Source organism: Neopsephotus bourkii, unplaced genomic scaffold, assembly GCF_033783945.1.
Source record: "Neopsephotus bourkii isolate Nb327-2 ecotype Australia unplaced genomic scaffold, CSIRO-AGI_Nbou_v1 NB_1768, whole genome shotgun sequence".
In the NCBI taxonomy this organism is placed as follows: domain Eukaryota; kingdom Metazoa; phylum Chordata; class Aves; order Psittaciformes; family Psittacidae; genus Neopsephotus; species Neopsephotus bourkii.
In genome coordinates, this window is record NW_026902242.1 from 5,014,072 (window position 1) to 5,030,232 (window position 16,161).

The 16,161-nt window shown below is 39.1% G+C and overlaps 1 protein-coding gene across 6 annotated transcripts in view; it reads right to left on the bottom strand.

The window, feature by feature from the left end:
• The window catches only part of ARHGAP29 (Rho GTPase activating protein 29), a 74,738-nt gene that overhangs the window by 12,504 nt on the left and 46,073 nt on the right, over window positions 1-16,161 (bottom strand). For all 6 annotated transcript variants that reach the window (XM_061379241.1, XM_061379242.1, XM_061379240.1 and 3 more), the window contains 9 exons: window positions 14,663-14,806; window positions 6,439-6,535; window positions 6,038-6,110; window positions 2,237-2,297; window positions 1,631-1,768; window positions 1,295-1,359; window positions 703-813; window positions 495-575; window positions 22-210 (listed from right to left, as the gene is read on the bottom strand). In XM_061379241.1, the coding sequence (XP_061235225.1) occupies window positions 22-210; window positions 495-575; window positions 703-813; window positions 1,295-1,359; window positions 1,631-1,768; window positions 2,237-2,297; window positions 6,038-6,110; window positions 6,439-6,535; window positions 14,663-14,806 (959 nt within the window). The remainder of the gene's footprint in view (window positions 1-21; window positions 211-494; window positions 576-702; window positions 814-1,294; window positions 1,360-1,630; window positions 1,769-2,236; window positions 2,298-6,037; window positions 6,111-6,438; window positions 6,536-14,662; window positions 14,807-16,161) is intronic.

Genomic DNA, 16,161 nt, shown 5'->3' on the forward strand with positions numbered 1-16,161 from the left:
GCAAGGAACAAAACTCCTTACTTTTTGAAGAGCTTCCTCTTCCAGCCTTCGTTTTTTTTCCAGTTGCTTGCTGAAATCTTTCACAAAGCTTCCACTTGAGCTAAGCTGTTCCTCCTCAGCACGAGCAGTGCAAGATTTGGCCTTTTCATACTCATCTTGACGCTGTGTATATAGTGACTTTGCTTTCCTTAGAGCAGCTTCCAGCTCTTGCTGCAAAATATAACAAAGGAAAAAAGCAAAAGAATTGTTTTAATTTCCCCTTTATTTAATGTGATGCTTAAAGAGGTCTGTACACAGCAATTCAAAGTACATAGTCACAGAAAGATAAACTCTTACAAATACATGTATGCCACAAAACTGAGTTACATGCCACATCCAATAAGCTCTATAGATTCAACATATGAATTTAAGTGTATAACAGCCTAGTTTGAAAGTTTCATCCTTTTTGAAGATTTTTACCTTTGAAGACTGTTAGATAGGAAAGAAATACCAACCATTTTTTTCTGTTCTCTCTGCCAAAGCTCTTTGATATCTTTCCTTTGTCTGTCCAACTCATTTTTCCTTCCAAGAACAGGCTAGATAGGAAACATTAATAGAATATGTCAAGGACTTTCATCAAAGTCTGTTCTTTTGAATCATCTGTGCTACACAAAGCTTTTTTTAAAACTTAAGAATACCTTGGTCTGTTTCTTTTAAGCTTACCTGCACAAATTTGTTAGACTGGAGAGCAGCAGCTGTTTGTTGCCAAAGCTGATTGTTCTCAATATCATTTTGAAAAGCAGTAATGAATATTGATTGGAATGGCATGTAATCCTAAAATTATACACAACAAAACATTAATGGTCTAGGTGAGGTAGAAGCATGCTGATGGTCTAAATGTCTGCATAATTGACCTAGACTTTCACCTAAATTTAGGAAAGAATTTCTTGCATACAGAGTTAGGTATGGATGTAGAAAATGACTCATTTCTCAGCTACACTTAATTCTACTAGCAAAACACTTAAAAGTCTACAAGCCCAAATGACAAAGCATGAGATACTAAACAGAGAAAAGCCTGTTGTGAAAAGTATAAGGTCGGTCTGCATTTTCAACAAAAATAAATGTATATATCCAAATTTCCATAGCAGATAGGAACACATAAAATACAGCAGATTTTTTAACCAGTGATTTACAGAAGAAATCAATTCTGTATCCACTTAAAAAGCCAATCTTCAACATCACCAAAGTTTCACATTTGGGCAAGGCATCCAAGAGGTATTAAAGACTTTAAAACCAGGCCCTAAGATGTACTCACCTGGTGTCCAACAACAGCTTTAGCAGTTTCAGCCATTTTTGCTAAGTTTTTAGCACACTCCAGTTCTGTAAAACAAAATGCACAATTACTGCTCACACTAACTGTTGCACCACATGCTAAATGCTTGTTACATTCTCCCCGTAAAAGGCTATAGAGGGGACCACCTTCACTTTGTTGCAGGCTTTTAGTTACAGGAAATGCATGATAGTTCTGTCCACTTCAGCGGAACAGCTCATAATTTAGAAATCACATTATTGACAGTCTGCAGCACAGAGGCCTGACAACAGATTGAATTTCATCATGACAAAGCTGATTTAACGCCAGAAAGCCACTCACCCAAGCTCAGCTTTTTTTCTACCCATGCTACTACATCCTTGGTATATTTGGACCATGCTTTGGCATAGGACAGAGCCGATTCGATTCCGCTGTCATTTCTCAGGAGCATGCTATCAACCTCCTCTGCTCGAAGTTGTCCTGAAAATAAAGCATCCGACACAAGTGAGTTTTAGACATTACCACATGCTGAGAGCAAAGCCAGTATTAGCCAACTGTGAATGCTTAAGCAGCTCTGACCTGGAGCTGGTGTTTAATGCTAGTTGACTCTAAACAGGACTGACAGAGGTTTTAGAACAAATTAAAGGGTCATAGTATTTTATCTGTAGTAGTCATATGGTCAGCATAACTTTCTTAAAGAAAGTGAGCCACTGATCACATGCTGACATACACAAGTGCTTCAGGCCCTGGTTCTTCCCACACCCCCCAAAAGCAGCCCAAGTTGTTTACTCACAAAAACACAAAACCCCTGCTACAGTAAGTTTTTTACAGTGAAATTTTCATGGTAGCAGAGGTGTAAAAAAATGACCAAGCAACTTACAACATTTTAAAAGGTCAAAGACACAGGCACACAGAATGGTGTTTATTAATATTAAATGAATGGCCTACCTTGAATATCATCCCTTTCATGCAGTGAACCCCCAGATTCCACAGAAAGATTCTCGAAAGACTGGTGTACAAGAAACAAAGCATTAAGTTAGTGAAGAGAAGTTCTCACTGAACTGACAGGCTAACAAGAGAAATGGCATCATCTGCCCCTTTCTTTTTCAATGCAGATAAAGCAACAAGCTGTACTGTAACTCCCTCTCAATCTACAGCACAACAACCTTCTAAGCTGTTGACTGAGGCATAATAAATAGCAAGGAATCATTCTATACCTTTAAATCAACAGTCTTGAGAGGCTGAGATGAAAGAGGTAATCGTTTAACAAAATGGGCTGATATTGAAGTGAGCTCCAGCTTTTTCTTTTGAAAAAGCATTCTGCAGACCTCATGCCATGTACATTTAACAGACACCATTCTGCAAACCTTTAGAATCCTGCATTAGTTCCTCAAGGGAATGAAGTTGGAACTTTTTCCTCCTATGCACTGTAGGCACAACAGCTGACTGGTAACACTTGCTAATGAAGCCCTGACAACCAGAACAACCTGACAGGACTTAATCCAATAATAAAAGGTATTTAGCACAAGATTTCATCCCTACCTTCGTGCTCACATTGTGTTTTGCTACCCCTTTAATTGTGGAAGGTGAACTATTTGCAGGACTGTGCTGTAGAGCACACCACTGAACAGATTTAAAGGAACAAGTCTACCTAGTAGCCACAACCCCTTTAAAAACAAAAACCCAAAGAAAACCAAAACCCTACATCATTTAAAAAGAATAAATTACTCTCAAAAACTCAGAAGCAGAGAGGACATAGAAGACAAAGGCCAAGAAATAGCTGCAAAGTGACCTTAAGCTTTACAAGAACAGCTTGTTTGTGTTTTAGACTTTGGTGCCATTTTCCTTTCAGAATTAAAGCACAGTCCTATGTTTCTTTTATGTTTATTTGAAATGTAAAAGGAAACAGATCATAAAGCACACAAAAATCCCTCAATCATTGTTTACTTCTCAGCAAAAGCCGCTTTTCCATATACCAAACCATGCAAAGTATTAATCCCCAATTACATTGAACAGGATCAAACTAAAGAACAGCTCCATTCCTAAGAAAGTGGAACACTAGTACAATCACTGTCTAATAAAAGAGAGGTTTGGTAAAATGGAAGTGCCTTTTCATGAGGCCCTTCTGCATGTAAAGCTGTCAACCAAATGGTTAAAAGAAATCAAATCTGACTTTAGAGATGGGTCAATATTCAGGTGCACAGAAGACCTGAACATTCCCAGATTTACTTCTGATTTGGATATAAGGTATTACTGTCTTCAAGTAGATTTAAAGTGGCATAAAGTTCAGGCAGAACAAATAAGAGGGAAAAAAACCCATGCTTTGCTTTAACTCAGAAGGCACTTAGAAATCATGTTTCTAAAAATTATTTTTCATTCTGTAAGACCTGAATCATTTCAGTCCTGAGCAGCATTCAACCCTTCCAGCAATTCAGGCACACTTCTAGACAGGGCTGTTAATCAATGCTCATTCATCCATCCGCTTTCACCCCACTTCAAATACATAACACCGCATTTTAAAAGCAAGCACATGGACAAACACTTTGTACTACACCTTATGAGAACCTGACCCACACAGCTTGCCCCCTCAAGCATCCGATGACTACTGTGTAGATTTAACTTCTCAAACTAGTCTCTTGGGTCTTTTTTCCCCCATTACCCAAGAACTCTCTGGGTAATGTCTGAAAGAGGAAGACATCTGCATGCATTTTAAAACCTTCATCCTTCCCCTTTATTATGCTCTCAGATCTACAGAGCATCAAATAGCATTCAAATAGCTTGTTCAGTAATGAAAGGTCACACATGCCTGTCTCGTCTCTTCCAATGTATTCTAAAGCTCTTCTGGTTTTAATTAAGAAGTATCTTTGCTTCCACCTTGTCCTTCTGGTTGTAGCACAAGGGCTAAAATGAGAACTATTACATTTGCTAAGAGGGGGTATACATATCATTTAACTTAAGCTTCCAAGTGGAATGCCTAAAGAATGTAGACTCCCCTGCAGTCAAGACAAGCAAGATCAGCTTCCCCCCCACCCAGCTCAGAGCAATCCTATCCTCGACAGCTTAGGTAGGGAGGTCCCTAACGTAACAAGCAATTAAAATCTCTCCCATCAATTAGCCTTCACAGCATTTACACGTTAAATTTTACCAAAATGCTATTCTCGAATCTTAAAAGATACAGCCAGCTGCTATGTTCAACTACTGAATGCACACATCTACAGGAACAGTTGATACAGCTAAAGAGTTTGCATTTAACTCCTCCTGACACTCAACTCCTAGTTTGCCTCCAAATTGCTCTCTGAACTGCAAATCAAAGTGAAATGCTTCATCTGTTACATGTGCATTTATCTGCTCTGCCTTAATGCACTTAAATCTAAGACAGATTCCTAAGAAATCAAACCATATTATTCTACCTGCTCTAACATTTATGATTGTTCCCTTCCACATTAGGAAAAGCAAATGATGATACAAAAAGGTGCTTTTAAATACAAGCCAGTGACTTCTGGAGTATCTAGAACAGAATTCCTTTTTCATTTCACTGTATTCTAATCTCTCCTTGGTCTTTCCCTACCCCAGTGTTCAGGGTGACGCTTCAGCCACACATTCACTTCGCAATACAATATATGGGACCATCTCCCTCCACAGGAGCATTTTATTGCATTGCAAAGCCATTACGAGATTAAAAAGTTGGCAAATTCAGCACCTTCCTCCTGCTGTTGACCCAATGAGCTGCAGTAGTATTTCTTCAAATAATCTCATTTCATTTACATGAGATGTAGGCTTCTATACTTTATTTCGTACTTTCCATCAGCAACCTAATCCTCTGATTCCAAGTCTGCTGGAACCAGTTTTCCAGGTAGCCTACTTCCTTTCCATATTGTTCGTGAAGATGAGTTTTCTAGCAGCTACCCAAGAACTGTGATCATCCATCTTTCTCCCATGTGTTATCAACCATAGTGGAAAGTTAAAGACTTTCTCTCACTTGCAGCTGCACAGCATTGCTATGATCAATCCTGTGTGAAGGAATGCTAAACTTTAAGTATGTTTTAACAAAGCCTTTTAAAAACCCCATAAACTCAGCTTGTCACATACACCAATTATCAACTGCACTTCCCTTCATGGAAATTTTCATTTGACTTGATTTACTTGAAAGTCTGCTTCTGGATACACAAAAATTCATAACAAAACTGGTACAGAGCACTTTTTAATCTCTTTTTTAAAGCGTTTAAAGGGGAGTTGAAAAAGCTACTGTTTTTCTTTGACTACCTGTAAATTGACAGTGCTATTTCAGCTCTATTAGTTAATCGCTGAAGCACAAACTGGGCTCTGGAAGAAGAAAAGGCTGTTTTGTTATGAATATTAGTCTTTCAAAGCCAAAGAGAGGTCATTAAACCCTTAACTTCTAGGTCTAACAGGTCTATTCTAACTACTCCAGCATGCAAATCGTTGAAGTATCTTACTTTTAAGTATTCAGTTCTTTCCACTTAACCGATTTAAAACTCTAAAATACAACTACAGCAGGCTGTTATTTACACATTTGAGTGCTAGCCCTCGTGAGTCTTCACTGGCATTTAAACCTGAGAATACACTGAAGTATTTGAAACATTGAATGCATCATGGGTTTAATCTTGTTTTAACACTCAGATGACTCCAAGTGTCCCACCCCTAAACAGGGATAAACAGTTTTAGTGGAAATGAAAATCTCCTTTAAAAGCTATCAGTCCACACTCCAAGAGAACGTGTTTAGCTTACCCGACTTCTCCGAGATACAGGAAGTCCCAGTGACGAGCCATTGTCTACATCTCCCATAAGGAAGTCTGAAATACTGCCAGAAAAACAAAGACTTGTGTTATTTCATTACTTTACCTCACTGAGAACAAAAACTGGTTCTAATAGCCTTCAAAATGGCTGCAAACAATTTTTAGCCTTATATTCCCTGCAATCTCTTGACCATCACCCTTTGCATTTTCAAGAATCAACCACCAACCCAAACACGCCAAAAAAGCAGTGCAATTGTTTTGATGCAGTTCATTTAAGTTCGTTTTCTTTTGGACAACTATTAACTGATAAACTAGAGTTTGGATTGCTGTTTAGTCTTCATTTGATTCAGCTTTGCTAACCTCTTGAAAAACTCCTTCTGGATTCCAACTTACACGTTTCCAAAGGTGAATGCCAATGTTTCAATGGAAGAAAATATTTCACTGAAGAGCTCTCTCTTGTTCTCTTCGTTAACTTCTTTGAAGTTCACCGCTTAGGAGAAAAAAAAAATGACAACCCAAGAGTGAGTGGTGGGGTCAAGCAAGCAAGTTTACTAGGCCTAAAGACAGATCTTATACACATGAACATGCAACATTACACTGTCCTGAACAAGTGACAAAACACAGTTTTACAGAAGATTAGTAAGAAAGTAAACATGAGAGGAAAGAAATTAACACAATCCAGATGCTTCCCACAATGAAATCAGATTCCTCTTCCACTTCCTATAGCCTCCTACTTAAGCAGCAGCTTTGTATGGGAATGTAAGGGGAAGAGAAAACCCACACTCGTTTACCAGCCAAAGCTACACAACAGGGAAGCTCACAAATGCAGTCAACGTATTTGAACACCTGTTTCTTTGCTGGGTAGAAATTACAACATTCAGAACACGAGCAGTAGTTCATGGAGGTGCACACCCCCCCAACTGCATGTGATCCTGCTGCATCCAGAACACTTGATTTCTGGCTTGAATACAGCCAAATAGAAAGCTATCTAGATGTACTGTCCATAGCAAAACCCTTCAACTATTAGCTCTGTAGCCTGGTAAAAGTCCCTGAGTTTTGCCCATTAAAAGCTTTCATGCCAAACTGGAATACTGAGAAGACAAGCCATTTGTCCAGAGTTTCTATTAACTGGATGAAGCGGAGAAGGGAGGAAAGAGAAGACAAAAAGCACAACCAGTTTTATGCATTTTCAACTTAACTCCTTGATCATTGCTGGGTGTGAATTATTTCTGTAGAGAAGTCGCATAGGGAATTATTTATTACAGAATTATTTTGTAGAGCAGACCCCTTTGAGCTGAAGCTGAGCCCTCTGGATGCAAGTTCTCAATTTGACATGGCAAGAACAGAGTGTTTCACATGAGCTATTCACTCTGATTCACTGCTTTTGGCAGGACCTGTGGCAATGTTGATTTATGAAGCTCCCTTACATTTGAAGTACAAATACGGAAAGAATGGACCATAATGACTTTTACAAATATCAAAAATTATATCATCTTCCAATATTGCCCATTCTATGCTCATTTTCTTAGCAAATTAAAGTAACAGACTTTAATCTTTAAAAGTATCCAAACTTCCTGCCAGGTGCCTAAACACTAATGGGTAACAAACAAAGAAAGTACAGTAGTCTGCTCCCCCATTAGACTTCCTCTGTGAAAGGAAAAGTTTTTAACCAGTAAATTAACACAGCTGCATCCATTTTTATGCAGCATTCCTGATCAACACTTTAATAACAACTACTTCTATACAATGCTATTACAGAAATATGGGCAGTCTCATAGGCTATTTGCACCATTACTTGCAGAGCGGGAACAACGTGTTGTAATAACCTACAGTCAAAACCAGCCATATACTATAAACAAAAATTAACAGTCTGTCACCACAGTTCACTCCTAAATTAAGGCTTTTTCTACTCTTCCTTCTACACTTTGTAATTACATTTAAAAAATGCCTCTGGCACCTTTGTTTGAAATAAGGCTCAATAAAGCTCCACTGATTATATATAAAATCTGTGGAGCTTTATTATACACACACACTTCTTAAACAGCAGTGGATTTCTTTATTTTTGTTAATTCAGGTTAATGGAAAACCTCAGCTTTCCAGAGATAACCCTGCTTCTGAGCCCAAGCTTTGCATTCCAAATCATTAAGCAACAACAGTAACTATGAGATCTATAGATTACAAGCCACTAATGACTAGAAAAACAACTGGAGTGCCAACATGAAACGCAAACTGTTTCAAAATTAAAAGATCCCTGCAAAACCTGTCTATAGATTCAAAGCACTTACCACTGAAACACTTATATCCATCAGCTGGGGTGTCTTCAGAGAAAAGAGCACTTCTTTCACTTTGCTAATGATACATGAATATAGGCAGCCCTAAAGAAATGCTGTTTCGCTCTGCCTTCCTGTTCCAGGAAGAGTTGTATTAAGCTTTATACTTTAAATACTAGAGAAATCCTTCCTTTTCAGGATCCATCACAAATGGAATAACTCATCTGAAGTTCCTTCAAAATTGCCACTTTTGCCTACAAGGTTAGTCTAAGCTGTCAGTAAATCAGTGGAATACAAGCACCTTTCCTCCAGCTTACTACCACTGGAATGCTGATGTACTTAACATCAACTTTAAACCATGCACTCTCTTTCCCCAGGACATCCTGACTGCACACAATAGCCACTGACAACAATGAACTTTAGTAATCTTTCCATGTCTGGAAATGACAGCCATCTATCTATAGTTCTACAGATTTCAAAGCAAGTATACAACTTAACAACGCTTTCAAGACTTCAGATGGCATATAATTAGCTTTAAAAAAAGAGATCATATTATAGCAATATATTAAACTTTGGACTCCAGTATGTGAAATGCAAGCCTAGCTTGCATTAAAGTGGATCGCTATTTCCAAAGCTAGCAAAGCTGTCTTCAAACTGAGGTGACTTTGGCAACCTCATCAAAATGCTGTGAGACACTGCAAAACTCTCTATACCATTCAAAAGCTTTCTGATTCAAGCACAGAATAGGCTGGGGCGCCAGCAATAGTCACGGAAGTTTTGAAAGCCAGAATACCAGAAACTGAAGCAGTGTCTAAGAACATTTAAGCAATGCTTCTGAAACCATGAAGAGCGTGTCACCTGTCAAGACCAAAGTGGAACCAGGGCCTTTGAAATGTGAAGCTTAGCTCACAGCAACCACAGCACACAAGCTTCTCTGACGCTGTCTTGTAATCTTCCAGTCAAATCAACACAGCACAGCCCAGGAAAGCCAGGGGACACAGCCACAGCAGACGGAGTCTGCAGGAGTTGGCTTGCTTTCTGCTTCCCACTCCCCATGCACACATGCAGGACTGGCAGAGCAAAGCCTGGATAAGTCTGAACTACACCAGCCTGCAGGATTTACTCTCTTCAGGTCAATTTTCTCAGACCTAGCAGACATATATGGTAACACCACTATCTATTTCCTTAGACAGGAATCCATATACTTTACTACCTGACTTTTAGCCAGTAAGCAACTGACTGACCTACTGGAACTGAGTACCTTTGCAGTTTTCTGTATTAAACTCCCAAAAACGCTATTGAGAACCTTTCTGAACTATTTCAAAACCAAAACCACCACCCAAGCAAAGAAAAAACCCAACCATGACCAAAAAACCCACACGCTCTCCCAAAGCAAAGACATGGAATACTTCTTGTTACTACCTCTCATCTTTAAAAGCGTGCATTAAAAACATGGTGGGAAGAATGTGAGTGAAGAGCAGTCGTATGCAGACTGGTAAGAGGCAGAAGAAGACCATTCTCAGGATCTCACAGCTAGAGAGGATCAGCAGGCTGTATAGGCCCTGCTTTTCTTTTAGGTCTCTGTGCCATGTAATTTCAGCAGCCTTTACTTACTACCAAGTCTGGCAGCCTCACCAGCTTCAACTGAATGCCAATAAGTTTAAGGAACTCTTTCCCACTCCCTCCGTAACATATTTTTCTCTGAATTTACATCACAGATACACCAACAACACTGAAGTCACTTCACCTTGATAGAGGTATTTAGTTTTGAGGCAGAGCAATTACAGCAAAAAAACCATACCCAAAATGGCAATATCTACAAGTGCAATTTTCAACTTTACCAGGAATCGGCATTGATTCTAGTGATCCATTCAAGTCACAGGGTGCAATTTAGAGCAAAAGAACAGCACAAACTTGAATCCAGCATGGTATCAGAACCATGTACTCTGGGACCACCAACGATCTGAAGACACCGAGTGGGAAAGTAACAACCACGAGTATGATGGTGGGCCAGGCTGGGAAGTGACTTCCAGAAATAGGATTCTAAGCAGGTTGCAGGCAAGATGCTTCAGTCAGTCTCAATTTTTCCAGATCAAGCAAGGTGACATTTAAAAGGCATTCATCACAAAGTACCCGAGTAAGCATGTATAAGTAGTAGAGTCCAAGCAAAGACACCCAATGAACCATGTTCAACATTCAATCAGAGACATCAAAGGCAGTTTTGGCTACACTTTCCTGAAACTTCACTATAAAATAGTAAAACTATGATATTATCTGTTCTGAAAAACATCATTCTCTATGGCAAGATTAAAATAATATGCTATAGCTAGTTTTTCCTTCAATCTGTTAGAAAGGAAAAGCATTAAACATCCAAAGCAGAACAAGCAACACATTGAGATCATTGCCACTGAAGGACCAGAGGAATGGCTGGGAGGCTTGAAGAAGGGGCACAGGCACCCTGATTTTTACTATCATTCAAAAATATTCCCACTTGCAATAATTTAAAGGGGTAGTCTGTCTGCACTGGCCATTCCCTTGAAATCACAGTGCAACTTCTCATTTAAAAGCCAGTTGCTGGTTCCAAAGTTACTGGAACTGATTTTACTAAGACCCAAAGCAGTCATTTGTTCAAATGGCTATTTGCCCCTGTGGGAACTACCAAATACAAACTAGATTTGAAACCCTGGCATTATGCAAAGATTCAAAAAGGTCTTTCTAGAACCTAAGCCAGTTGCACTTCTGTTTCTGAAGGGGGAGAAGGAAAAGAAGAAATCATGTGTAAATCCCAGCTTGTTTCTATTTCATCCTCTCCTAAATAAACATCAGAAATTTTCCATGTCAGGTTAATCTTCTTGCTAGTCATAAATCTGACTACAGATAGAGTGCTTCCACATCTTTTTATAGTTCTGCCCTCCAATGACAAGAAACAGATGAGTCACATGAACTTCTTTCATAATGTCACATTAACATGCCTGGGAACACAGAGGAAAAAGGATACTGGTTCTATCCTACCAGCTCCTCGCATTCTTGTAGCTTCCTGTTTATTTAACAGTTACATTACTTCTAGTGAAATAACCACAGCTGAAAACCTATGAATGCATGTGCTTCTGACAGGCCAGTGTAAGAAAATGCGAGGTCTGACATGCTTACAAGCCACTACAACCTGCTGTATTTTTACCTCAGCTTCCTCAGTTCCAGCAGCCATACGCTTCAGTTTGAATACAAACACAGCACAGTATGATCCCCACACCAACACCAGCTGTGAAAACCAAGCAGGCGCTCAAGACAAACTGCTTTCACATTTACCGCAGGCTACTACTCTTTTTCATGCAGCAAAGGTTTTGCTGTTCCTAAGAGAAGTAGGGCTTGGGTACCTGTCAGAGAGAGCTGAAACGCTGGAACTCCCTGTTCCCATCCCCAGACACATGAGGAATACAATACATGGCTGAACACTGATAGGCCTTACTACAGCCTTCATTTGAAAGTACTTTTTGTATGAAAGGCTCCAGAACTGAGGCAGGACTGACCGAGGCTGCCTTCTTCAGCGTGATCCAGAGCTCCCCTTCCTTGCTATTAATCTGGGAATTCCACAAGCCCAGGTCACATGGCACTGGATCACTCGCTCTGTGGTAAATCATGTTGGCTTTAGCCAAAAAGCAACGAGTTTATGGCAGCCTCTCCGTTCGAGGTCCAGAATGCATGCTGCTCACAAGAGAGGTGAGCAACTCCGGAAGAAATGAGAGAGAACGCTATGAAAAGCAATTGCATGCCATAATCTTTTATTCCATCAGAAAACACTTATCTATTTAGTCAAGCTGGAAGAACACATTTGTATCAGATGGGCACTGTATCATCACCGCACTCTGGATCCCGTAGCAGGAATCCTAAAGTGAGACTTTCAGTACTGTCAAACCATTGCCAGCGAGAAAGCTCTTCACAATGTAACAAGGGGGCAAAAACTCAAAACTTGAGCTCTGCTCCAGAAGCAGGACAAAGACTGTTACCATAACAAAATCAACTCTTTTCATGCCTTTTCTCTTTGAGAGGTTTCTCATTGTCCAAGATCATATTTAATATAGTTCAAGTGGGCCACAGCCAAACAGAGACTTCTCAAATGTCCCTAAAGTAGTCTTACAACTTGACCTGCTTCAACATATCTGACACAAAACTGGAAGCCGTGACTGTACGGCTTTTGTTTCAAGTGGCATTCTCACAACAACAAAGAGCAGAGCCACTCTCAGAATTTTGTAATTATGCAATGTGCACAATTCTTTCCTTACAGGAGTTTTTCTTTCCATATAGAGAAGAATGTGATCCCTCCATGACTATATAAACTCAATACAGTAACAATGAATGAACTCAACGCAAATGTTACTAATTAGTTGATTTCAAGTGCAAACATTTATACAAACTGAAATCTGAGAGGAAAGAGCTAAAAAGTATGTGTGAATATCTGTATTGCCCAAAAAAAGTTTAGTACTGAAGTTATTTCTTCTGTTCACTATCAAGAGAAATGAAAGAATGCTAAAATAACTATTCAAAGAACAGCTACTCATTAAACCAGGCAGAAACAGATACATATAAGAAAATGAATGAAACACCAATGCATCTGCCCAGGGTGAAGTGCTATTCACATTGTATGATGGAACAGCATGAAGCAAGAAGAGACAAAAATACACATGGCATCACATTCAGAAAGCTGCAAGTACTCTGGATCATGTAATTCGATTAAGTGCTTGACTCTTCAGAAGTAGAAGAGTAAGAGGAGAATGTATAAACGTAGATCAATCCAATAATGTTACCATGCGAGACAAGAAAGTAATTCTACTGCTTTACTCTACAATTGTAAACTTTGACAGTACAGAAAGTGATCAATTTGGGGCACTGCGTATCAAAAATGACCTTGAGAAACTACATACTCCAGGAAGAACAGATATTATTGCAATAGCTTCTGGAAACATCATTTAGCAAAAGTTGATATAATCTGATTTACTTGCTACCTTAAGTCAGTTCTCAACATTAAGAAAGAACAGCTGAACATTGTCCTGCATCCCCTGAAATTAGGGGGAAGTGGAAAGACAAATTGTAATCTTACCATAGCACTTAAGCATGGAAACGGCTTGCCTAAGGTGAATGCACAATTATGTTCACTGAACATTTAACCTGTTCTCATGTAAGTATCTGAATGTACGTGTGTACTTAACTCTTCCCAAGATCACCAAGACAAACATTAACCTCTCATGGATACCCTCTGCATTCCTACTGTTATGTGCAATTCTCTAAAGCAAGTTCAGAACTTGCAGAGTGATAATCCTGTGATCATTTCAAATACCACGGACAGATATATAGGAATCTCTACATATAGTTAGAAGAAATTGCAAGATCAAACTGGCAAAGCTGTATAGCAATAGGAAGAATCCGTAAGAAGCTTGGAGGAATCCAAGATACAGGAATCAGGCAGCTAACATGTTAGTACTTTAACTGATATTCTTACTTTACTGAATCAGCAGTGTATGTTCAGACATTTAGAAAACAAGGGAAAAAACCCTAGAACAAGAACTAAATTATGCATCTCTGAAGCAAGATGTTCCACATGGTTTAACCCAGGCAAGAGGTGGAGATTTAACCCTACTGAAAAGCATTCTCCATGCCAAATGGAAGAACACATACTGAGTCCACAGTAATACACTGGGGTTACTCCAGAGTAGGGATAGCTGCAGTCAAAGGCTACGCAGAGAAGAAACAGCTATGATTTATGAGGCTGGAGCAACTGTGTGCTTCACCATTTGCATTCATCTGACACACAGAGGACTGCAGCATGAAAGGTCAGCAATAGAAAGTATTAACATGCACATCTGCAAAGGCTTTTTGTTGTTATTGACGCTTTTATCATGCTTATGATGTGTCTGTGGAAGTTATAAATAAGTTCTAAATAAGTGTGAGGCCATGCAGATTTGGATTGCTCATAAAAATATTTCTTCACTTGCTATAAATACAACACAATCCCTACAAATCCACAGAATCAAGCAAACATTTTTGGCAACCTTCTAAATGGATAAATGTGAGGTTTATTTTTTCTCTGATATTATTCTGTGATACAGACTGAAGGCTTGTGCTTTTGGAATGCAGTGGGGTTTTGCAGCTAGCTTCCTATAAGCAGAATTTTACTACACTAAGTTATTTAATATTACTTTTCACTTAAAGAAGGTATTTTAAAACAAGTATTAAGACTTAAAAACTCCCATTTCTTCTCCATACATAAAGAGTTCTACTTACAACTCTTAGCCAGAGTCAATCAAGTCACTAATTACAATTTCCCAGGACTATGAAAAGTTGTAACTCCTTACCTTTCACTTTTGCAATAACTGTTCCTGCAGCACTAAGGATATCGACCGAGTTTAGATTCTGGTATTTATTTATCACTGCTTTTAAAACACGTAGCAACTCCCCCAGACGTTCATGTACTACCTGATGCAGGCCATCTTGGTTCTCTGAAAGGAGGAAAGGAGAAACTATATTAAAATGGTGAATGAGCACCCAATCACATTCAAACCAGCTTGATGGTGACATATCTGGACTGAGGTCTAGGCCATATGGAAGCTGAGTCTGCTTAGAACAAAGAAACTGTTAAAAAAAAAAAGAAAAAGTGTTATACAAGCATTTGTCAACAGTTTACTTGCAGTATTGTATGTGTTTTATAGACAGACTCATTTCCCCCAAAACTCAAGTAAGTATACTTAAAACAAAGACTCTACAGCAGTATCTTAAGATTTCTGAATTAAACTATCTCCTTTATCTCATGTCATTTCATCAACCATTGATTTTGATCACTACATATATTCAAAACAGAGTATCAACAAAAGCACATTGGGACTGCTCAGCTGGTATTTCTATACCTGATCCAAATTCAGCACAATTTCTCTCTAGTCATAAAATTAAACAAAGATTTTTGGCAAATGTTGGCTAACTTTGACCTCAAACAGCAATCAAATCTTGTGCATCTTTCATATACAAGTCCAAATCTACAAAGATCCGTCTTTAAGTATGTCAGTCCTCATAAGGAAAACCCCTCAAATGTGGTATTTTTCACAGCATATGCCTCTTGCTGTGTGTCCCCAAACCCATCCCACTTTTGTTTTCAGCAACACAGTTCCAGTTGCATACATGGCCCAGGTTAAACCACAAGCTCTTACATTCTGTTACAGAAGAGGTGCTGGTGCACGGAATGAAAGGTTCCCATGCACTAGAGTGCTGCGTTGCAAGTTCTGGTCAAAAGCTTTCAAATTCAGGAAAGTCTAGCTTATGAAAAAGAAAAAGAGGATCTAATACAAGCTGACTCACTTCCCCAGCAAGCAAAAGGAATGGCAATTCTGTGTAGTCTGTGGCCATGATAACAAACAGGTCAATACAGACAATTACAGTACAGTGCAAATTGATCCAGGGTTACTAAGAGAACAGTTCCAAATCTGAGCCATTCTGTTCTGACTACAAGACATGATATTTAGGCTAGAGGCCCAACAAATACAGCATGACACATGAGTACCGTATATCACTACTGGCAGGTGGGTAGGTTGGGGAGATTACATACAAATCACATGCAATTGTTACTGAGTGCAAATGCAAACCTTCGAAGGACCACTATGCTTTATCTCCCTATACACCAAACATCATGAGGGTTTTTTCAACTCAGACTAGCTTATGCATGGTCAAAGGAAAAACCCTGACTCAGGAAGTGGACTAAGGCAAAAAACTTTATCTACCATTCACCGGCACTTTGCATGTTTTTTCCTGCTGGAGGGGAGTAGGAAGCTCTGTCCGCAACAGGATACACAGAAGTCTAGGAAAA